Source organism: Thamnophis elegans, chromosome 1 (assembly GCF_009769535.1).
Source record: "Thamnophis elegans isolate rThaEle1 chromosome 1, rThaEle1.pri, whole genome shotgun sequence".
Lineage (NCBI taxonomy): Eukaryota > Metazoa > Chordata > Lepidosauria > Squamata > Colubridae > Thamnophis > Thamnophis elegans.
Genome location: NC_045541.1, coordinates 166,352,457 through 166,368,636, shown reverse-complemented (window position 1 = coordinate 166,368,636; position 16,180 = coordinate 166,352,457). Strand labels below are relative to the sequence as shown.

Here is a 16,180-nt window from a genome sequence, read left to right as displayed (position 1 = left end):
ACTAAAATGGAAATAGTATGTTGCTCTAATAAATCACTTTAATAAATAATTCCATTATCACCTGGGCATACTAAAGACACAAGCAAAACTATATATTTCATTAGCTCACATTTGTTGCGTTGTTGCTGTTAACTGTGATTGTACTATTTATATAAGATATATATTTTAAACATATGCTTCCCTTTATTTTTTCCGAGGGTGGATTACAATTATTATTTAGCATAATATAATTATAATTAATACTGTATTATAATTTGTTACATCAGGGGTGAAATATTGTTATTGAACACATATGCCACAATTCCTTTGTTCAATTAGTAAAATTTATTACAAATTATCATAGAAATGATATTAATAAACATGCATATATTTTGTAGATATAATTATATCTGGATAGATGATAGATAGATAGATAGATAGATAGATATCATTGTTAATGACGAATTAAACAACGCGCTAAGATTATTAGCAATGCAGCAGTTGGCACGACCCGACCATGTGCTCTATTGAAAATAAAGAGTAATACAACAGTTGCGCCTTTCGCCCATTGGAGCGGCCTCTTCTGTGACGGAACATTCTCCCATATACGCATGCGCCCGCCTCTTCCCACCGTGTGTTCGAGTTTTACGGGATACTGATAACAGGGTTGGCAGAAAGCAGTGCGCATGCGTGCCTGCGCATGAGCCGCCCCGCTCTCGCGCGCGCTCTCTCTCTCTCTCTCTCGTCCTTCGCCCGTCTACGTCCATGCCTAAGTCCTCTGCTGAGCCCGCAAAACCGTCCGTGGGCGGAGCCTTTTGAATTAAGATTTTAACGTTTAGCAAAGACGCACATGCGCAACGGGTCTTACTGTAGCGCCTCCTTTTTTTAATCCTACTCCCTTTTTGTCTTTTACAAGCGGTCTCCTTGCAACCCCCCCTGGTTTTGCGCATGCCTCTTGGCGTCCCCTGTCGCTCCTACGCGAGCGCGCATAGACCGGGCAGAGCGGCTTTGCCCGTCGTTGGCGCAGTGTATTGTGGGAGTGATTAAGGAAGTAAAATGGCGGACCTGGCCAACGAAGGTAGGTGGCCAGGACCGGGTGGGGGGATTGCGGTGGTAACAGTGATGGGAAAGAAGCGGCTAAGTGGAGCGAGAGGGAACGAGATGCTTTGGGACGGATGCTTTCCAGATCTTCAGTGGCCGTCTGGGGACCGCCCGGTTCACCAGAACTGGCGTGCGGGCTACGGCCAGGCCGGACAAAGGGAGCGGCCTCCCGGTCCCCTAGGTAGCGAAGATGAGGATGTCCTCTGAGCATAGGCAGAGGGCTTTCTCAAAAGTTCAGTCTCAGGCTGCTCCTTTCGCCATCCTTCGGGCTCTTTCCCTAGGGGCGAGAGTGCCTCTGAGCATTTGTGGAGTGCTGTGCTATAAGAATGAGGAGATTTCGCATCACCCAAAAGCAGAGTTCAACTCTGCTGGCTTTTCCTCCTTTCTTTCATTGACATAAAAGCTGTTATGTATGTGCATGCAGGCATGGCAGAAGCGGCTGCCTGGCAGAATGTACTAATCAATCCTGTTTATTCCTCTTATCTTATCTTGTCGTGTAAGTAGATGTGAAAGAATTGCCTCCGAACTTGGATTTGAACAGTTCAAGCTTGTAAAGTTTCCCAGTTCTGCCCATTATGCTGAATTGATACTGATATGCCTTAAGTTTCCCTAAGAAACGTCAGATGTGAGAGTCGTATCAGCTAAGGAGATTTAAGGCAATCAATTTAGGGAGATTGTAGCCAATCAATCACTAAGGCTGAAGGACCAGAGTGTGTCAGTTGAGAAGGAGCTATTGAGAGGGGACTTAATTCTGACTTTTCCCAGTCAACTCTTGTTATTACAAGAACTGAATATTTAGGCTACTTCTAGTAGTTTGGATATGGTAATTTATCTGGATGTATGTGGATAGATGGGAACATGGTGGCTCAGAGGCTAAGACGCTGAGCTTGTCGATCAGAAAGGTTGGCAGTTCAGCAGTTTGAATCCTTTAACGCCACGTAACCAAGTGAGCTCCCATTACTTGTCCCAGCTTCTCCCAACCTAGCAGTTTGAATGCATGTAAAAAATGCAAGTAGAAAAATAGGAACCACCTTTGGTGGGAAGGGTGTTCGGTGTGCCTTTGGCATTTAGTCATGCCGGCCACATGACCATGGAGACATCTTCGGACAGTGCTGGCTCTTCAGCTTAGAAATGGAGATGAGCACTGCCCCCTAGAGTCAGGAATGACTAGCACGTATGTGCGAGGGGAACTTTTACCTTTACCTTATGTGGATAGATTGGTAGGAAACACTACTGACTGCTAGAAATGAACAATGGTAAAAGCACTTCATTCATTGAGTGCTTAGCTGAGGTCCAGTAGCCCATTCTTTGCAATAACCTGCCCATAGTAGCTACGTCTCAAAATCAACGGGGATTAGTGAATTATAAAGATATTGAAGGGTTAACTAGCCCTGCATTCCTATTGACCCTTGGGCAGCAAAAAAGAGAAGAAAATAATGTCACAAATGTATATGTGCATGTGGAAATCTGCAAGCAGTATTTCCATTATGCTTGTTATAATAAACATCCCCAGGCAGTTTATAACATTTTAAAATTGGGTTTTTTAATCCAATGATGGCATATACATGTTTTTAAAAGTAGCAAAGTAAAGCATCTCAAATGAGGCTTGCTTCAATTCCAAGCATAACTGTTTTTCTGTCTGCTCTTTTTTTTTTTTGTTAACACATCTTAGACGATCTGAATAAAATATGAGTGCATCTGAGCAGGGGAAGAACAGTTATTTCTCTTTATAAATATAGAACAGCAGAACAGCCCGTGATAAAAATGGAATATGAAAATTATAAAGTCATTATTACAATGAGAGGGCCTGAAAATGTATATGAAAAATGCTTTTTTCCTCACATCTCATGTGAGTGAACAGTGCTTCCAGGCTACCACTGGTTGTATCTTTCTCCACTAATTTCTAGGACAAGCTCAAAGATGAGATGTATAGGAGTAAGTGGCTATCACCACAGCCTATCATGAAGCATGTAGAAGAATGCCTTGGAATTTATGCAAATTGCTTATTATTTTGCATGTTGGAGAAGAAGATAGATGTAGACCTAGACCAATCAGAATCGGAAAGAATTTATGATGGAGGAAGCCATTCTCATGAACTCTTAGATGAAGTAATAGGTTAGAATGGCTAAAACTGTGTAAAATAATAATAAAATAGAAGTGCCATAATGTTAGAAAAAATAGGAGTAGCCCAATCAGGAAGATCAGGTTCCAGATCTAAATTAAAGAATCTATAGGTGCTAATAATATCACACTTTTATTTATTTATTTGCTTACTAAAATATGCAGCACATTCACAAGCATCAATTTATATAATTAGCTTCTTTTCCCTATGTGCCTTCCACCCACCCGTGGATGCCATATCTATATAATGCAGATAGTCCTCAGCTTGCAATCAGAATTGAACCAAAAAGTTATGTTGCTGAGTGAAACAGTTAAGTGAGTTGTGCCTCTTTTATGACTTTTTTGCCGCAGCTGTTAAGCAAATCACTGCAGTTGTTAAGTGAATCATTTGGTTGTTAAGTGAATCTGGCTCCTCCTCCCCCCCCCCCTTGACTTTGCTTGTTGAAAGCTGACTGGGAAGGTTTCAAATGTGGATCACATGACCCTGGAACAGTGGAACTGTCATAAATACATGCCAGTTTCCAATTGCCCAAATTTTGATCACATTGGGGATGCTGCAACAGTTATGTGTGAAAACTAGTCCTACATCACTTTTTTCAGTGCTGCTGTAACTTTGGTCACTAAATGAATGGTTGTTAGTCAAGAAATACCTGTACTGTATAATTTTGGGATAATCAAAGCTTATCTATCTGGAAAATTAGGTGGTTTAAAGTTTTAAGCATAATAACATGTGCTTCAAGAAATCAGACACTTTTTGTCAGATCAATCCTAGAAGTTTGTCTAGCCTAGCCTCTTAGTTCCTTCAGTGACTATCAAATTACATTTAGGAAACAATCACTTTCTTCTGATTTCAGCCTTTAATATTTCAAGATAGGTTATGTCTGAAATTGGAGGTTCTGTAAATGGCTGTGATAGCATTGATAAATCTTATTAGTTTGTCCAAGTGTTTCATCATTAGTTGCGTTTACTTGTCATAGAATATTGTTCTTATTAGAACATAAGAAAAACTCTGCCATATCAATCCCACATCTGCTTCACAGAACAGTTAACCTGATGCCTCTACAAAACCCACTAGTAAAGCAAGAAAATAGTTGCTTCCAAGAAATTGATATTCAGAGTGCCTATAAATGTCATTTCATAAACAAGTGCATTTTATTATTACTGCCACAAATAGACGTTTACTCTTCCATGAATTTACCTTGTCTCTTTTTAGAGCTGTTGTTAATTAGGTTAAGTTATTATTGTTCCTCCTGAAATATTCGACACTTCTAAATAAACCTCTTATTTATGTCATTAGATTCATAACAGCTTTGATTGCTCTGGTATTCTGTAATGCTGCTAAAAGAGTCTGGGGATGATACCACAGATTATAATTTTGAAGTACTTCAAACATGATCCAGTAGAACAAAGTGCAATGGATACTAGACTTATTTATAAAATAGTGGTCACATTTTGGATGTTGTCTATCTACCTGAAATTAGACATCATTATTTTAAAATTCTGAAATCACTCAACTTCAAAGCCTTTAGAATTAAAAAGAAGAATAAATACTTTGATTACCCATTCCAAATATTCCTAAGACAATTTTCAGGACCAAATCCTTCAGAAGTAAAATATATAAAATTAAAGAAATTAGGCAGGATACATAAGTGAACATAGGAGGGCAGTTGCTTTACATTGCATTCATTCACTCAAGAAAATGTATTGGTTGAAAAGATGTTATCTTCTTCATTGCTATTACTGATATATCTAAGGAAACTGTAAGAGAATTCGGTAACAGTGAGATGAGCATCTTGCTTATCAGTTGACTTGTCTCTAAGAGTATTTTTCATCTACATCTGAATAGTGGTGGGAAAGATATGATGATTGAGTAAGCAGCATTGATTTCTTAGAGCAAGAACTGCATGTGATATGTTTCAATATTAGGCAATATAAGATCTCTTTTATTTATTTCTTCACAGAAAAGCCAGCCATTGCACCTCCTGTCTTTGTATTTCAGAAAGATAAAGCACAGAAGGTAAGGAAGGCTAATGAATTATTCTTGCTTATAAGTTGAGACAAGAGAATGTTGGGGTTTTTTTTCCAGGCTTCAGTGGAATAACTAAGAAGTTTTTTTTTCAAGACCTGTTCCTAATGGGAATAACATGATGTTGATTGATCTACTAAGGATTTTCTTTTGTATTACCGAGAAAACTGGGTCATGTTCCAAAATGTGTACTTTATTCTTAGGCCTCTTGTGCAGTGTCTCAACTTATACAACATCTAGGATGATCATATATGATCTGGATAAAGCAGACATCCTACCACTAGACAGCAGCAAAGAGATTGGGGGGGGGGGGGGGGAACCTCTCTTTGCTGCTGACATTTTTTTTCAATGCAGATATGGTTTCCCTAACTCCATCATCCCATATATGAGCATTAGAAGGGAAATTGGGTGCATGACTAACAGAAGAATCCCCCAGAAATCTGCTGGTTAAAAAACACAAAAGAATAGATTGATGAGACTTTCATATCCTTAGTAATAAACGTACATCTGCTCTTGAACAAGGGTGGTTTATAAATGGATTTTGTAAGACAAAATAATATTAATGACAAAAAATTATTGACTTGCCTCAAATGCTTTTGCCAATTAATCAGATTATTTGACTTTAAAAAATAAAATCCTATAAGAAACTCTCTTCTCCTTAATTTTGCAGTTCTATACTGAGTAGATTCTGCACTGTCCTATTTTAATTATCAGGGATTTTGAAGAATAATATTTTGCTGCTTTCTGAAGATACCACAGTCTATCATCTAAAAGAGAAGTCATTAAAATGTTCAGTTGCTAATCAGTAACGTATTACAGGCATTCTTCTTACATAAATGATTAAAATTCTACACATAAAGTAAACGTTAAAAATCCCAATACCTAAACATATCTAGAAACATAAACCTATAAATACACTAAACATCTGATTTAAAAATGTGTCAATTTTAGCTCTTCACTTTCCTTATAGATTCATTAACTATTATTATTTTATACCATTGTAATCACTATTTAAATTTTTCACTATCTCCCCTTATTTATGCTATTAAACCCTTTGCCATCAACCTATTTTTCTCTACTTTTATAATATAATCCATACACCAGCTCCATCTTTAATAAACGCCTCTATAGATTTCTCTGATATGATATGTCAGTTTTGTCACATCCACCAAGATTGAATATGGATTTAAATATCCAGTCTTGTAACAATTGAAGCTTATTTATTTTTCCTTTTCTCTGCATATAATAATCTTGCCCCAGTGATCACATACAACAATACCATGCTTTTTACTTAGTTCCTTCTTCCATAAACCCTAATAAGTACAGTTCTGATTTCATCTGAAAAGAGATTTATTTTCACCAATATCCTGTGATTCAATAACCAAACATTTTTGGCCAATTCACAAGTTCACCACATAGATTCTATTCTACTTTCCACATTTTCAACGTTTACTTCAAATGTTCTTTCTTATACATAGTTTCACAGATATCAAATGCCTCTGTACACCCCTTTCTCTTAAATTTTCCCTTAAATAATTGCACTGAGTAAAATTGCATTCGCCCTTCTTAAATGATAAGAATGAAAGCCTCTTAACACTTAGCAGTAGCATTTAGGCTTATATACTGCTCCATAGTGCTTTATAGCACTCTCAGAATGATTTACAAAGTCAGCATATTGTCTCCAACAATCTGGGTCCTCATTTTACTGACCTCAGAAGGTTGGAAGTCAACCTAGAGCCCATCAGGATTGAATTCCAGGCTGTGGGCAGAGTTAGCCTGAAATACTACAATCTAAGCACTGTGCCAACAGGGTTCTTCTAAGTTGCTACCGAACCTAACGGGAAATAAGCGTGCTTCTTGTTTCAGAAATAGTTTCTTGTATGCAGATTGAATGTGATTATTAAATCAGGTTATAAAGTTACTCACATGACCAATGAATGTTTTTTAATTAAGGGTGATTCTAATATTTTATAGGCTCTATGTTTTTGCATTATAACCCTGCAGTTGACAGGCCCAGGAAAATATGTCTGAATTTAGTATTATATGGCTTTTTGTGTTGCTCGTGGGTTAATTCTAATATCCTTTTGTTTTTTTTCCTCTTCCTCAAGTTGTTTCTGTGAGATTGCTGTCTGCTCTAATAAGAGCAGTGGTATACCTAAAGGGAAAGTTTTATTTCCTCACCTGTGCAATGAGGAGCTATATTTGTCATCTTCATTTATTTTCTAAACTTCATAGCAATTAGTTCTGCATGTACCGTATATAGTTCTGGATAAACCAAAATTTTAGATTACAAAATACACCACCCCCACCACCCCCATATTGGCTTTGGCTTTATGCGTAGACGGGCTTATTTATGTGTATACATGGTAATAATTTTTTAAAATACCCATATATATTCATGGATAAACCAAATCTCAAATTTCCAACCAAAATACTATGAAAAACAAAACATCCTCAGATAAGCCAATTGTGAAAATTTAAAACAGAATCTGTTTGGAAAACAACATTTATTGATTTGAAGTATTAGAGCAAAGTCCTTTAGAATATATTGGAAAAATGTACAAAAATTTCAAGGGTTGACCTATCTGCGGGTGGCATATTTTTCATAATAATGTGTTAAAAATGTGAGAGTCGGCTTACCTGCAAATGGTCTTACCTGCACGTTTGTGCAGTAATGAGCATAGCTTAATTTCTAAGTGTAGCTAAAGAAAGCTCAAAACTTCAGTTTTGGAATTTGAAAATTTCATAGATTTAAATAACTTCAAGTACTTTTACCATATTGAACAGTCATTCAATTGGATTGTTGTGCAAAACTTTCTCTGATCCTCCTTCTCTTTGGGAAATGAAATGCAGGCTTAAGTCTCATCTGAGTAGAAGGAAAAATTGATTGCCTGCATTAGCCCTGAAAGAAATCAGAAATTTCTCTCTATCTTGATGTTTGGGAAGGTGATATAACATAGCATAATGGTCAAAATCAAGGAATTTTATTTTGAATTTTCTTGTTAACAGTTTCTTGTTAATTTGGGGCATAGGGAATCTGGTTGGGTTAATAATTATATGTATGGGGTCAACATTGAGAAGATTTCATGCAGTGTCTCTCCTCCAACAGAAGTTTTCCTGCTGGTTGGTTCTTCAATTACACAAAATATATAAGTACAGAAAAGTGTGATGCAGCATGTCCTGTTTCATGTTTACTTTGTTTAATAGCCCCTCCATCATTTTGCCCAGGCTGGATTAGAAGAGAGAGGAAATCTAATAATAATTTGCAGAGATCTTTGTATTTCTTTGTCCTTACTTGTTCCATGATTAATCTCTTGAGCTGCTATCTCTTTTCCAAATAAGTGGGATGTTGCTTTGACTTTTGCCTAAAGTCCGATACATCGTATATGTCTCAGCTTTGGTATGCCTTGAGTGGGCTGGAAAATTGTGTGAATTGATTTTCATCTTTCCTTTAGTTGATGTATGCGAAAATTGAGGAAAAAGTGGCAGAATTAAGCTAGTATTCACCATCCATAATTTGGAAATGTATTTTCCTTCCTTCCTTCCTTCCTTCCTTCCTTCCTTCCTCATCTCTGCAGGAATTATCACCATCTTTCAAAGTACTATAACTTGACTTTGGTATTTTGGTCATTTATTTGATTGGTCATTTTTGAAAAACCTGGTCTCTTAAGTTTAAAATCCAGTTTTGGGGAACCTTGAGACTTGGTAGATCCATTTCCAGGAAATCAGGCAGTTTTGTAGGAGAGTGTCAAGAAACCTAGCTGGTGACATCTGGAAGCCTTTGCCAATCTGGCTGGAACCTGTGGAGCTTGTCCACTTGTGATTTAATAACAGGGAGAGTCTTCAAAGGTTATCAGTGTTGCTTGCAATTCACATAAAGCCAAAGATTTGTGGGGATAAAAGAGATGGAAGGATTGCACTGAGGCTGCTTGCCATGGGGTAGATGTGCTTGAATCCCAGCAGCTGCTGCTGTTACACCCATCAGTTTACAATAGTGACATAGACCCAATCTAGGAAGACAAGCCCTTAGTGGATCCTCCTCTGTCCTTTTGCTGCCTGGCACTGAAGGGCTGTTGTTCTTCTTTGCTCCCAGTCCCTTGCAGAGCAAAAAGGGCTGTCGGATTCAGGCGAGGACCCTCAGGGAGAAGCAGAATCTCCTCACCGGGCTATGGGTCACCCCAAATCAACCAGGGGTGCAACCTTGAGGCTCCTGCCCCCTCAGTTGCTTGTATCCGAGCTGCTTCCCGTATTGGCAGGGTAAGTCAGAACCTACCAAGGATTTCTGGTGAAACTCTGTGTTTTTTTTTTCCAAATTTTCTTTTTTTAGTGTTCCTTTCCTCCTCTCTAAAATGCCTATAGTTTAACTTGTCAGTTGTGAGACTTGCACTTGTAATTGCTTCCCACCTGCTTGGTTTCCTCTTTCTAAAATAATGGGAAGTATTTTCTCTGTAGCTGACACAACAGATCTTCTTTTAGACATAGAAGCTGTGTAAGCCAAAGAGTCTCATTTAGCTCAGTATTGTCTATGCACTGATTGGCAGTAGCACCTCAGGTTTTGGGAGAGATTTTCCCAATCCTGCTTAGAGACGTCAGCGTTTGAGCCTGTGATCTTTTGCATGTATGCAGTGTTTACTGAGCTACAGTCTTTATCCAGGGAATATTTTACAAAAGATAGTTTCTGAATTTCTTAGCCCATAGGAAATAACAGGAGGCAGCAGTAGAGAGGAAGAGAAATTGGCCTCCACCTTCACAAATGGAACAGGTGAGCCTTTTATGGAGAGCTTTTAAAGTCTCTAAGTAGTTACTCTTCTGATGAGGAGGCATATGATGATTAGAAAAAGGAATATGATGAGCATCTCAGACTACAGGAATGTAGTCTATAGCCGTGATGGCGAACCCATGGCACGTGTGCCCAAAGTGGCACATGAAGCCATGTGGCCCAGCACACGTGGCCTTGCCTGTTTTTCTTCTGGGTTTCTGGTGCGCATGCGTGCACAATGATCAGCTGTCCTTTGCGTGCATGGCAGTGCCGAAAACCAGTGTGCACATGCACACCGACTATCTGATTGTTGGGTGCACATGTGTGCCAGAACCTGGAAGTTCAGCTTTTCTGGGGCGCGATCCCTTTGCGCATGCAACAGTGCCGAAAACCGGCCTGCGCATCCACGCCACCCATCTGGTTGTTGGACGCGCATGCATGCTAGAACCCGGAAGTTTGGCTTTTCCGGAGCACAGCCCTGACAAGCACACGCCACAACATTTCCCTGCGGCCTTTTCGGTGCCGAGCCCATCACTGGTCTTTAGCAACATCATTTCTCATTCCTCTAATATTCACCCAAATGTGTATATGAAGCCAGATAACCCTTCATAAGAGAAGAGGTTTGAACTCTTCTTTTTCCTGTCTTCTTAATTATCCCAACTGCACCTTCCTGGAAGTAAGTCTTGCTGAATGCAGTGGGACCGAGATCCGGATAACCGTGCATTGTGTTTCTTTATGAAAAGTATTGTGAGCTAATCAAAGCAGGAAAAAAGAGAGCCTCTGAGCAAGCAAAAAAAAAAAGACTGTCAGTGGATGGAGGAGGCAGAGAGAACCGAAAGTGTGTCACCCAGTGTGATCCTTTGGAAGGAAGCTTTGGGATTTATAAGTGAAAGCTGCAGCTTTCTCTCGTTCTCTTTGGCGTCTCAGAAGGCAAGGCTTCCCCTCTCTCTGCGCTGGGGGTCGGGTGAGGATGTGATATATGACTAAATAGGGGTCTGATTTACATTATTGTAGAGTTTGAGGAAACATTGAATTTGAACCATTATGATATTAAGTAAGCCATGTGAGATAGGGGTGGATGAGTCTGCATGGATAAAAACTGCTTCATAGAAGGTTTATATTTCAAGTGTCCAAAAGTGGAGTGCATGAGGTATTCATTCAGCATACAGCCCAAATGATGTTAATGATAAATGTGATGCTATGGAGAATCTGTATAGCGCTTCGAATATATTTGGTTATATTAGCATCAGATTTCAAATTGACTCAGTCTCTTCCTCTCTCACTAAAGTTGCAGGGCAGCTGCTGCTAAAACTATGGTAGAATATCCTCAGTAAGTCAGAGATTATGTCCTTAGTAGTTTTATTTATATTTATTTGAGTTTTCATGATTATCACATACTGTCTTTAATTTTTTAAAAATACAACCTGGTTATTACTACCATATTTTTTTGAGTATAAGACGCACCTTTTTTCCTCAAAAAAGAGGCTGAAAATCTGGGTGTGTCTTATACACTGAATACAGCATTTTTGGCCTACTGAAACCCTGCCTCCTTTGCAAAAATGGATGTGTACAGGGTTTGGAAGGCCTGCAAAGTGCTCCGGAGGGCTAGGGAGGGCAAAAAGGAGCAAAAAACAGGCTGCTTGGGGGGGGGGGGCAGCCCCTAGGTGTACCCTAAGAGCCTCCCAAAGCTCTGCATGCCCTTTTTTTAAAAAAAAAACGGCCCGTTTTTGCAAAAATATGGGCCATTTTTTGCTTGTTTTTGGCCCTTCCAGCCACCAGGAGCACAAGCTTCCCAAAGCTCTGCATGCCCCCCCCCCTTTTTTTTTTTTTTTTACAAAAAAACAAGGCATGCAGAAGGTTTGGGAGGTCTGCAGAGTGCAAAAACTTTTTTAAAAAATTTATTTCTTCAAAATCATGTTGCGTCTTACACTCCAGTGCGTCTTATAGTCGGAAAAATACGGTAAATGGGTCTTTGCAATGCGCATAGAGGTTGCAGTGTTTGAGCATGCTGTGTGTTAAGAAGAATTATGCCTGGAAGCTTCAGGAGGAATCACTGAGTTTGGAGGGGATGAAAATCAATCAGTCGAATGAAAAAGCGGACATAGAAATAAAATGCGGAAATGAGGGGAGGGGCTTTGAGAGAGCCAGGTATGTGGTCATGTTTTGTTTAAAACAGTAGTAGTAATAATTCTGTTTTATAAGCTGCCTGACTCCTAATGACTCTGGGCAACTTACAACCCTTAAAATATTTAAAAACAAAGAATGAAAACACACACAAAGAATAGAATTTAAGGGGGGAGGGCATCAATCATCCTCTTCAATGGGATTAGAAGTGCAGAAAATAGTATATGGTATATTTGTTGGGTCACGTCTGAATCAAGGAGGAGAGGGAGGATAGGGAGGGGCAGTTTTCTTGATTGGCATAATACTATACCGTATTTGTAAATATTATCTAAGTCGGCTGCTGTGGTGCCAAAGTCTATGCTGATTGCCCATCATGTGAGGTCTAGAAGTAGAAAAGACACTTCTCTCTGTTACAGTGTTATAGAATTGAAAGGGCCACGTCTGAATCAAGGAGGAGAGGGAGGATAGGGAGGGGCAGTTTTCTTGATTGGCATAATACTATACCGTATTTGTAAATATTATCTAAGTCCGCTGCTGTGGTGCCAAAGTCTATGCTGATTGCCCATCATGTGAGGTCTAGAAGTAGAAAAGACACTTCTCTCTGTTACAGTGTTATAGAATTGAAAGGGCCATTTAGTGCAACCCCCTTCTCAGTTCAGTGAGTCAAAACATCCCATACAAGAAGACCTCTGGCCTCTGTTGCTTGATCACAGCCAGTGAAGGGAAGCCCACCATGGAATTTATTTTCCTATAACTTGAAATCATTGGTCCATATCCTACACTTTGGAGGGATGGCAGATAGATCTTCTTGAACATTCACATTATCTTGGCTATCTTTTGAGATATTTAAAGCAATCGGGACGCGGTGGCTCAGTGGCTGAGACGCTGAGCTTGTCGATCAGAAAGGTTGACAGTTCGAATCCCTAGCGCCGCATAACGGAGTGAGCTCCTGTTACTTGTCCCAGCTTCTGCCAACCTAGCAGTTCGAAAGCACGTTAAAAATTCAAGTAGAAAAATAGGGACCACCTTTGGTGGGAATGGAACAGTGTTCGGCATTTAGTCACGCCGGCCACATGACCACGGAGACGTCTTCGGACAGCGCTGGCTCTCCGTTTTTTCTAACGGAGATGAGCACCGTCCCCTAGAGTCGGGAACGACTAGCACATATGTGTGAGGGGAACCTTTACCTTTAAAGCAGTGGTACCCAACCTTTCTGGCACCAAGGACCAATTTCATGGAAGGCAATTTTTCCATGGACTGGAGGGGGGATGGTTTTGTGTGCAACCTACATCCTGTGCATGTGCAGATGAGATTTTGCTCACTCGCCTATCACTTGTGTGGCCCCATTCCTATCAGGCTACGGACCAGTACCGGACCACAGACCAAGGGTTGGGGACCCCTGATATATGTTCATAGCCCATCAGTCTTTTCTGGAGAAGAAAAACCCTTTCCAATTCCTTCAATCTCTCTTCGTAGGAGAGTTTCTAATCCATTGGTAATTCTTATTCTCTGAAATGGGTACTCTTCCTAAAACGTTTGCTCAAAACTGGTCCCAGTATTTGAAGTGGGGGAGGCATGTCTTCCATGAGTGGTTGCCTCAAGGGAATAAATTCTCACCACAGGCAGGAGGTGGTGCTGACATTAGAACTCAAGCTGGTCCTTTCCAAGTTCTAATGGAGGCTTCTTTTGGCCCAGAAGTTTGTGTGGATATATACGGATTCGACAAAACGGATGGAAAGAAATTGCTGTCTCGTCCTCTTCTCCGCTGTGAACATGAACATTTTTTGTGCATCGGGCTTGTGGCTTAATTATATTCAAACAAATTCGAATTAAACTTTTCTGTACGTAACATCTAGCAAAGAATTTTATGTACAAGGTTACTCCATAGTTTAGCATTATGCACACAAATGGCCTCAAGGAAACTGTAATACTGGAACATGCTGCCCCTTCTCTTTCTTTTTCCATGCAATTGCGAGAAGGAAAATGTGATTTGTGATTAAGACTAAGCTACAAAATATTTATACCATGTTTCCCCAAAAATAAGACAGGATCTTATTTTCTTTAGACCCCTGAAATAAGCGCTTGGCCTTATTTTCAGGGAAGTCTTATTATTTTTGAGGTGCAGGAGGCAGCAAGCATGGTCACCTCATGGCTGCTGCTGTGTCGCAATATTTTTGGGGAGAGTTTATTTTCGGAGGAGGGCTTATTTTAGCTCATGCACTCAAAAGCCCCATTGGGCTTACTGTCTGGAGAGATCATATTTTCAGGGAAACAGGGTATTATTACCTTATTATCTAATGAAGTCAGATTCAAATGTAGCATATAGTTATTGGTTTTAAAAAGCTGGAGTTTACTTTTAACCACAGTTGTCGGACTGTACATACGGTAGAAAATACAGGTAGTCCTCGACTTATATTTTGTTTAGTGACCACTCAAAGTTACAACAGCATTTTAAAAAGTGACTTACGACCATTTTTCACACTTGACCGCTGCAGCATCCCCCTGATCATGTGATCAAAATTCAGACGTTGGGAACTGGCTCATATTTATATTGGCTGGAGAGTTCTGGGGTCCTTTTTGCAACCTTCTGACAAATAGCCAATGTGGAAACCAGATTCACTTAACAACCATGTTGCTAACTTTATAACTGCAGTGATTCAACAACTGTGCAGGAAAGGTCATAAAATGAGGCAAAACTCACTTAGCAATAGAAATTTTGGACTCAGTTGTCATAAATTGAGGATTATTTGTAAAACAGGAAATGCTGAAAGAAAATGGGATTGTGGTTTATTTCTCAATCTACATAGAAGGAAGAAAAAATACTTTGTTCTGCATGTTTCGTCTGTAACAATGAGTCCTAGTTTATCATTGTTTGTAGAAACAGCTAATAATTGGACTCACACGTAACTTATTAGAGTAGTAATAGTGGTTTGTTGAAATACTGTAGTAGACTGACTTGCATTTCATGTTAATCCATTAATTACATTTATATCATAGTAATCCTAAATGTGACTTGGTGTTGTTACGTGTATACTTCGCTAACAAGGCTATGTAGAAAGAATATGCATTATGCTAATATTTTTATAATCTGAGTAGATGTCTATTTTTATGTAAGGTTAGTAAAACAACTTTTAAGTGATGGGGTGTCGTTTTAGTGTTTTTAATGGATTTAGTAGAACATTTTCTCTTGGCTAATAGATTGCTACTTTCTCTTTAATTATATTCATCTGAATTTTGTATGTGAACTCTCTTATTCATGATTATTTTCAGCTCCTTTCATTGGGGACAATTCATCTTCCTTACATGTTCTTTCTTACTAAAATAGACAAACAGCTTGTTTGAAGAATTGATCACATGAAAATTCTCTTAATTGATCAAATCTGCATGACAGGAAACATAGTTCTTGATAGAGAGAAACATTGATGCAGAAACATTTTGCAATAATATGTTTAAAGTGAAGGAGACCTTATTCTCTCACAAAAGAAATATTCCATTTTGAAGGGGAAACCTGCAGCAGCACTTGTGTGCACTAAGTAAAAATGTAAACCCTTTTGACACATATCCTTATAAAAACTGAAGACACCAGGCATAATCTTATGTTCTTAAGTAGAGAAGAACACCTAAATTTGATTCACTATGACAGAATGGAGCACAATTAATTGATTTTAGAAGAATTTAGAGGACTTTTAAAAACAATGGACTCAAAACATAAAATTGTCTGCTGCCATGGATAAACTGGATTTAAAATAGGCTGTAGAAAAAGAACAAGTATTATTGGACAAAACTGATGCTGATTTGAATGTAGATTTAAAAATGACAAATTATAAGAATTATTTGGGAAAAATGGCACACCGGTTATGCCAATGACATTGGCTGATGTCTTAATAATTAAAAGATATATATCTCCAAGAATGACTTGGATATAATTCTTTAACATTAGATTTACAAAAAAAATTCTTAAGGTTTCAAAATATATTCCAAGAAGAGACAAAGAGAAAATGAAAAGAAATCAAGTTCTGTGGCATTATTCAAAGGGATTAAAGATCAGAATCAAAACGAAGGAATATAAA

The 16,180-nt window shown here is 38.9% G+C and overlaps 1 protein-coding gene across 2 annotated transcripts in view; it reads left to right on the top strand.

Annotated features, from left to right (window-relative positions):
• Positions 1-857: 857 nt before the first annotated feature.
• Positions 858-16,180, top strand: part of RANBP3 (RAN binding protein 3) — a 40,622-nt gene continuing 25,299 nt past the window's right edge. The window contains exons 1-2 of one of the 2 annotated variants that reach the window (XM_032238490.1): positions 858-1,057; positions 5,163-5,218. In XM_032238490.1, coding sequence (XP_032094381.1) covers positions 1,036-1,057; positions 5,163-5,218 — 78 coding nt within the window. In that variant the 5' untranslated portion in view covers positions 858-1,035. The remainder of the gene's footprint in view (positions 1,058-5,162; positions 5,219-16,180) is intronic. The other variant, XM_032238481.1, reaches the window with a different exon arrangement.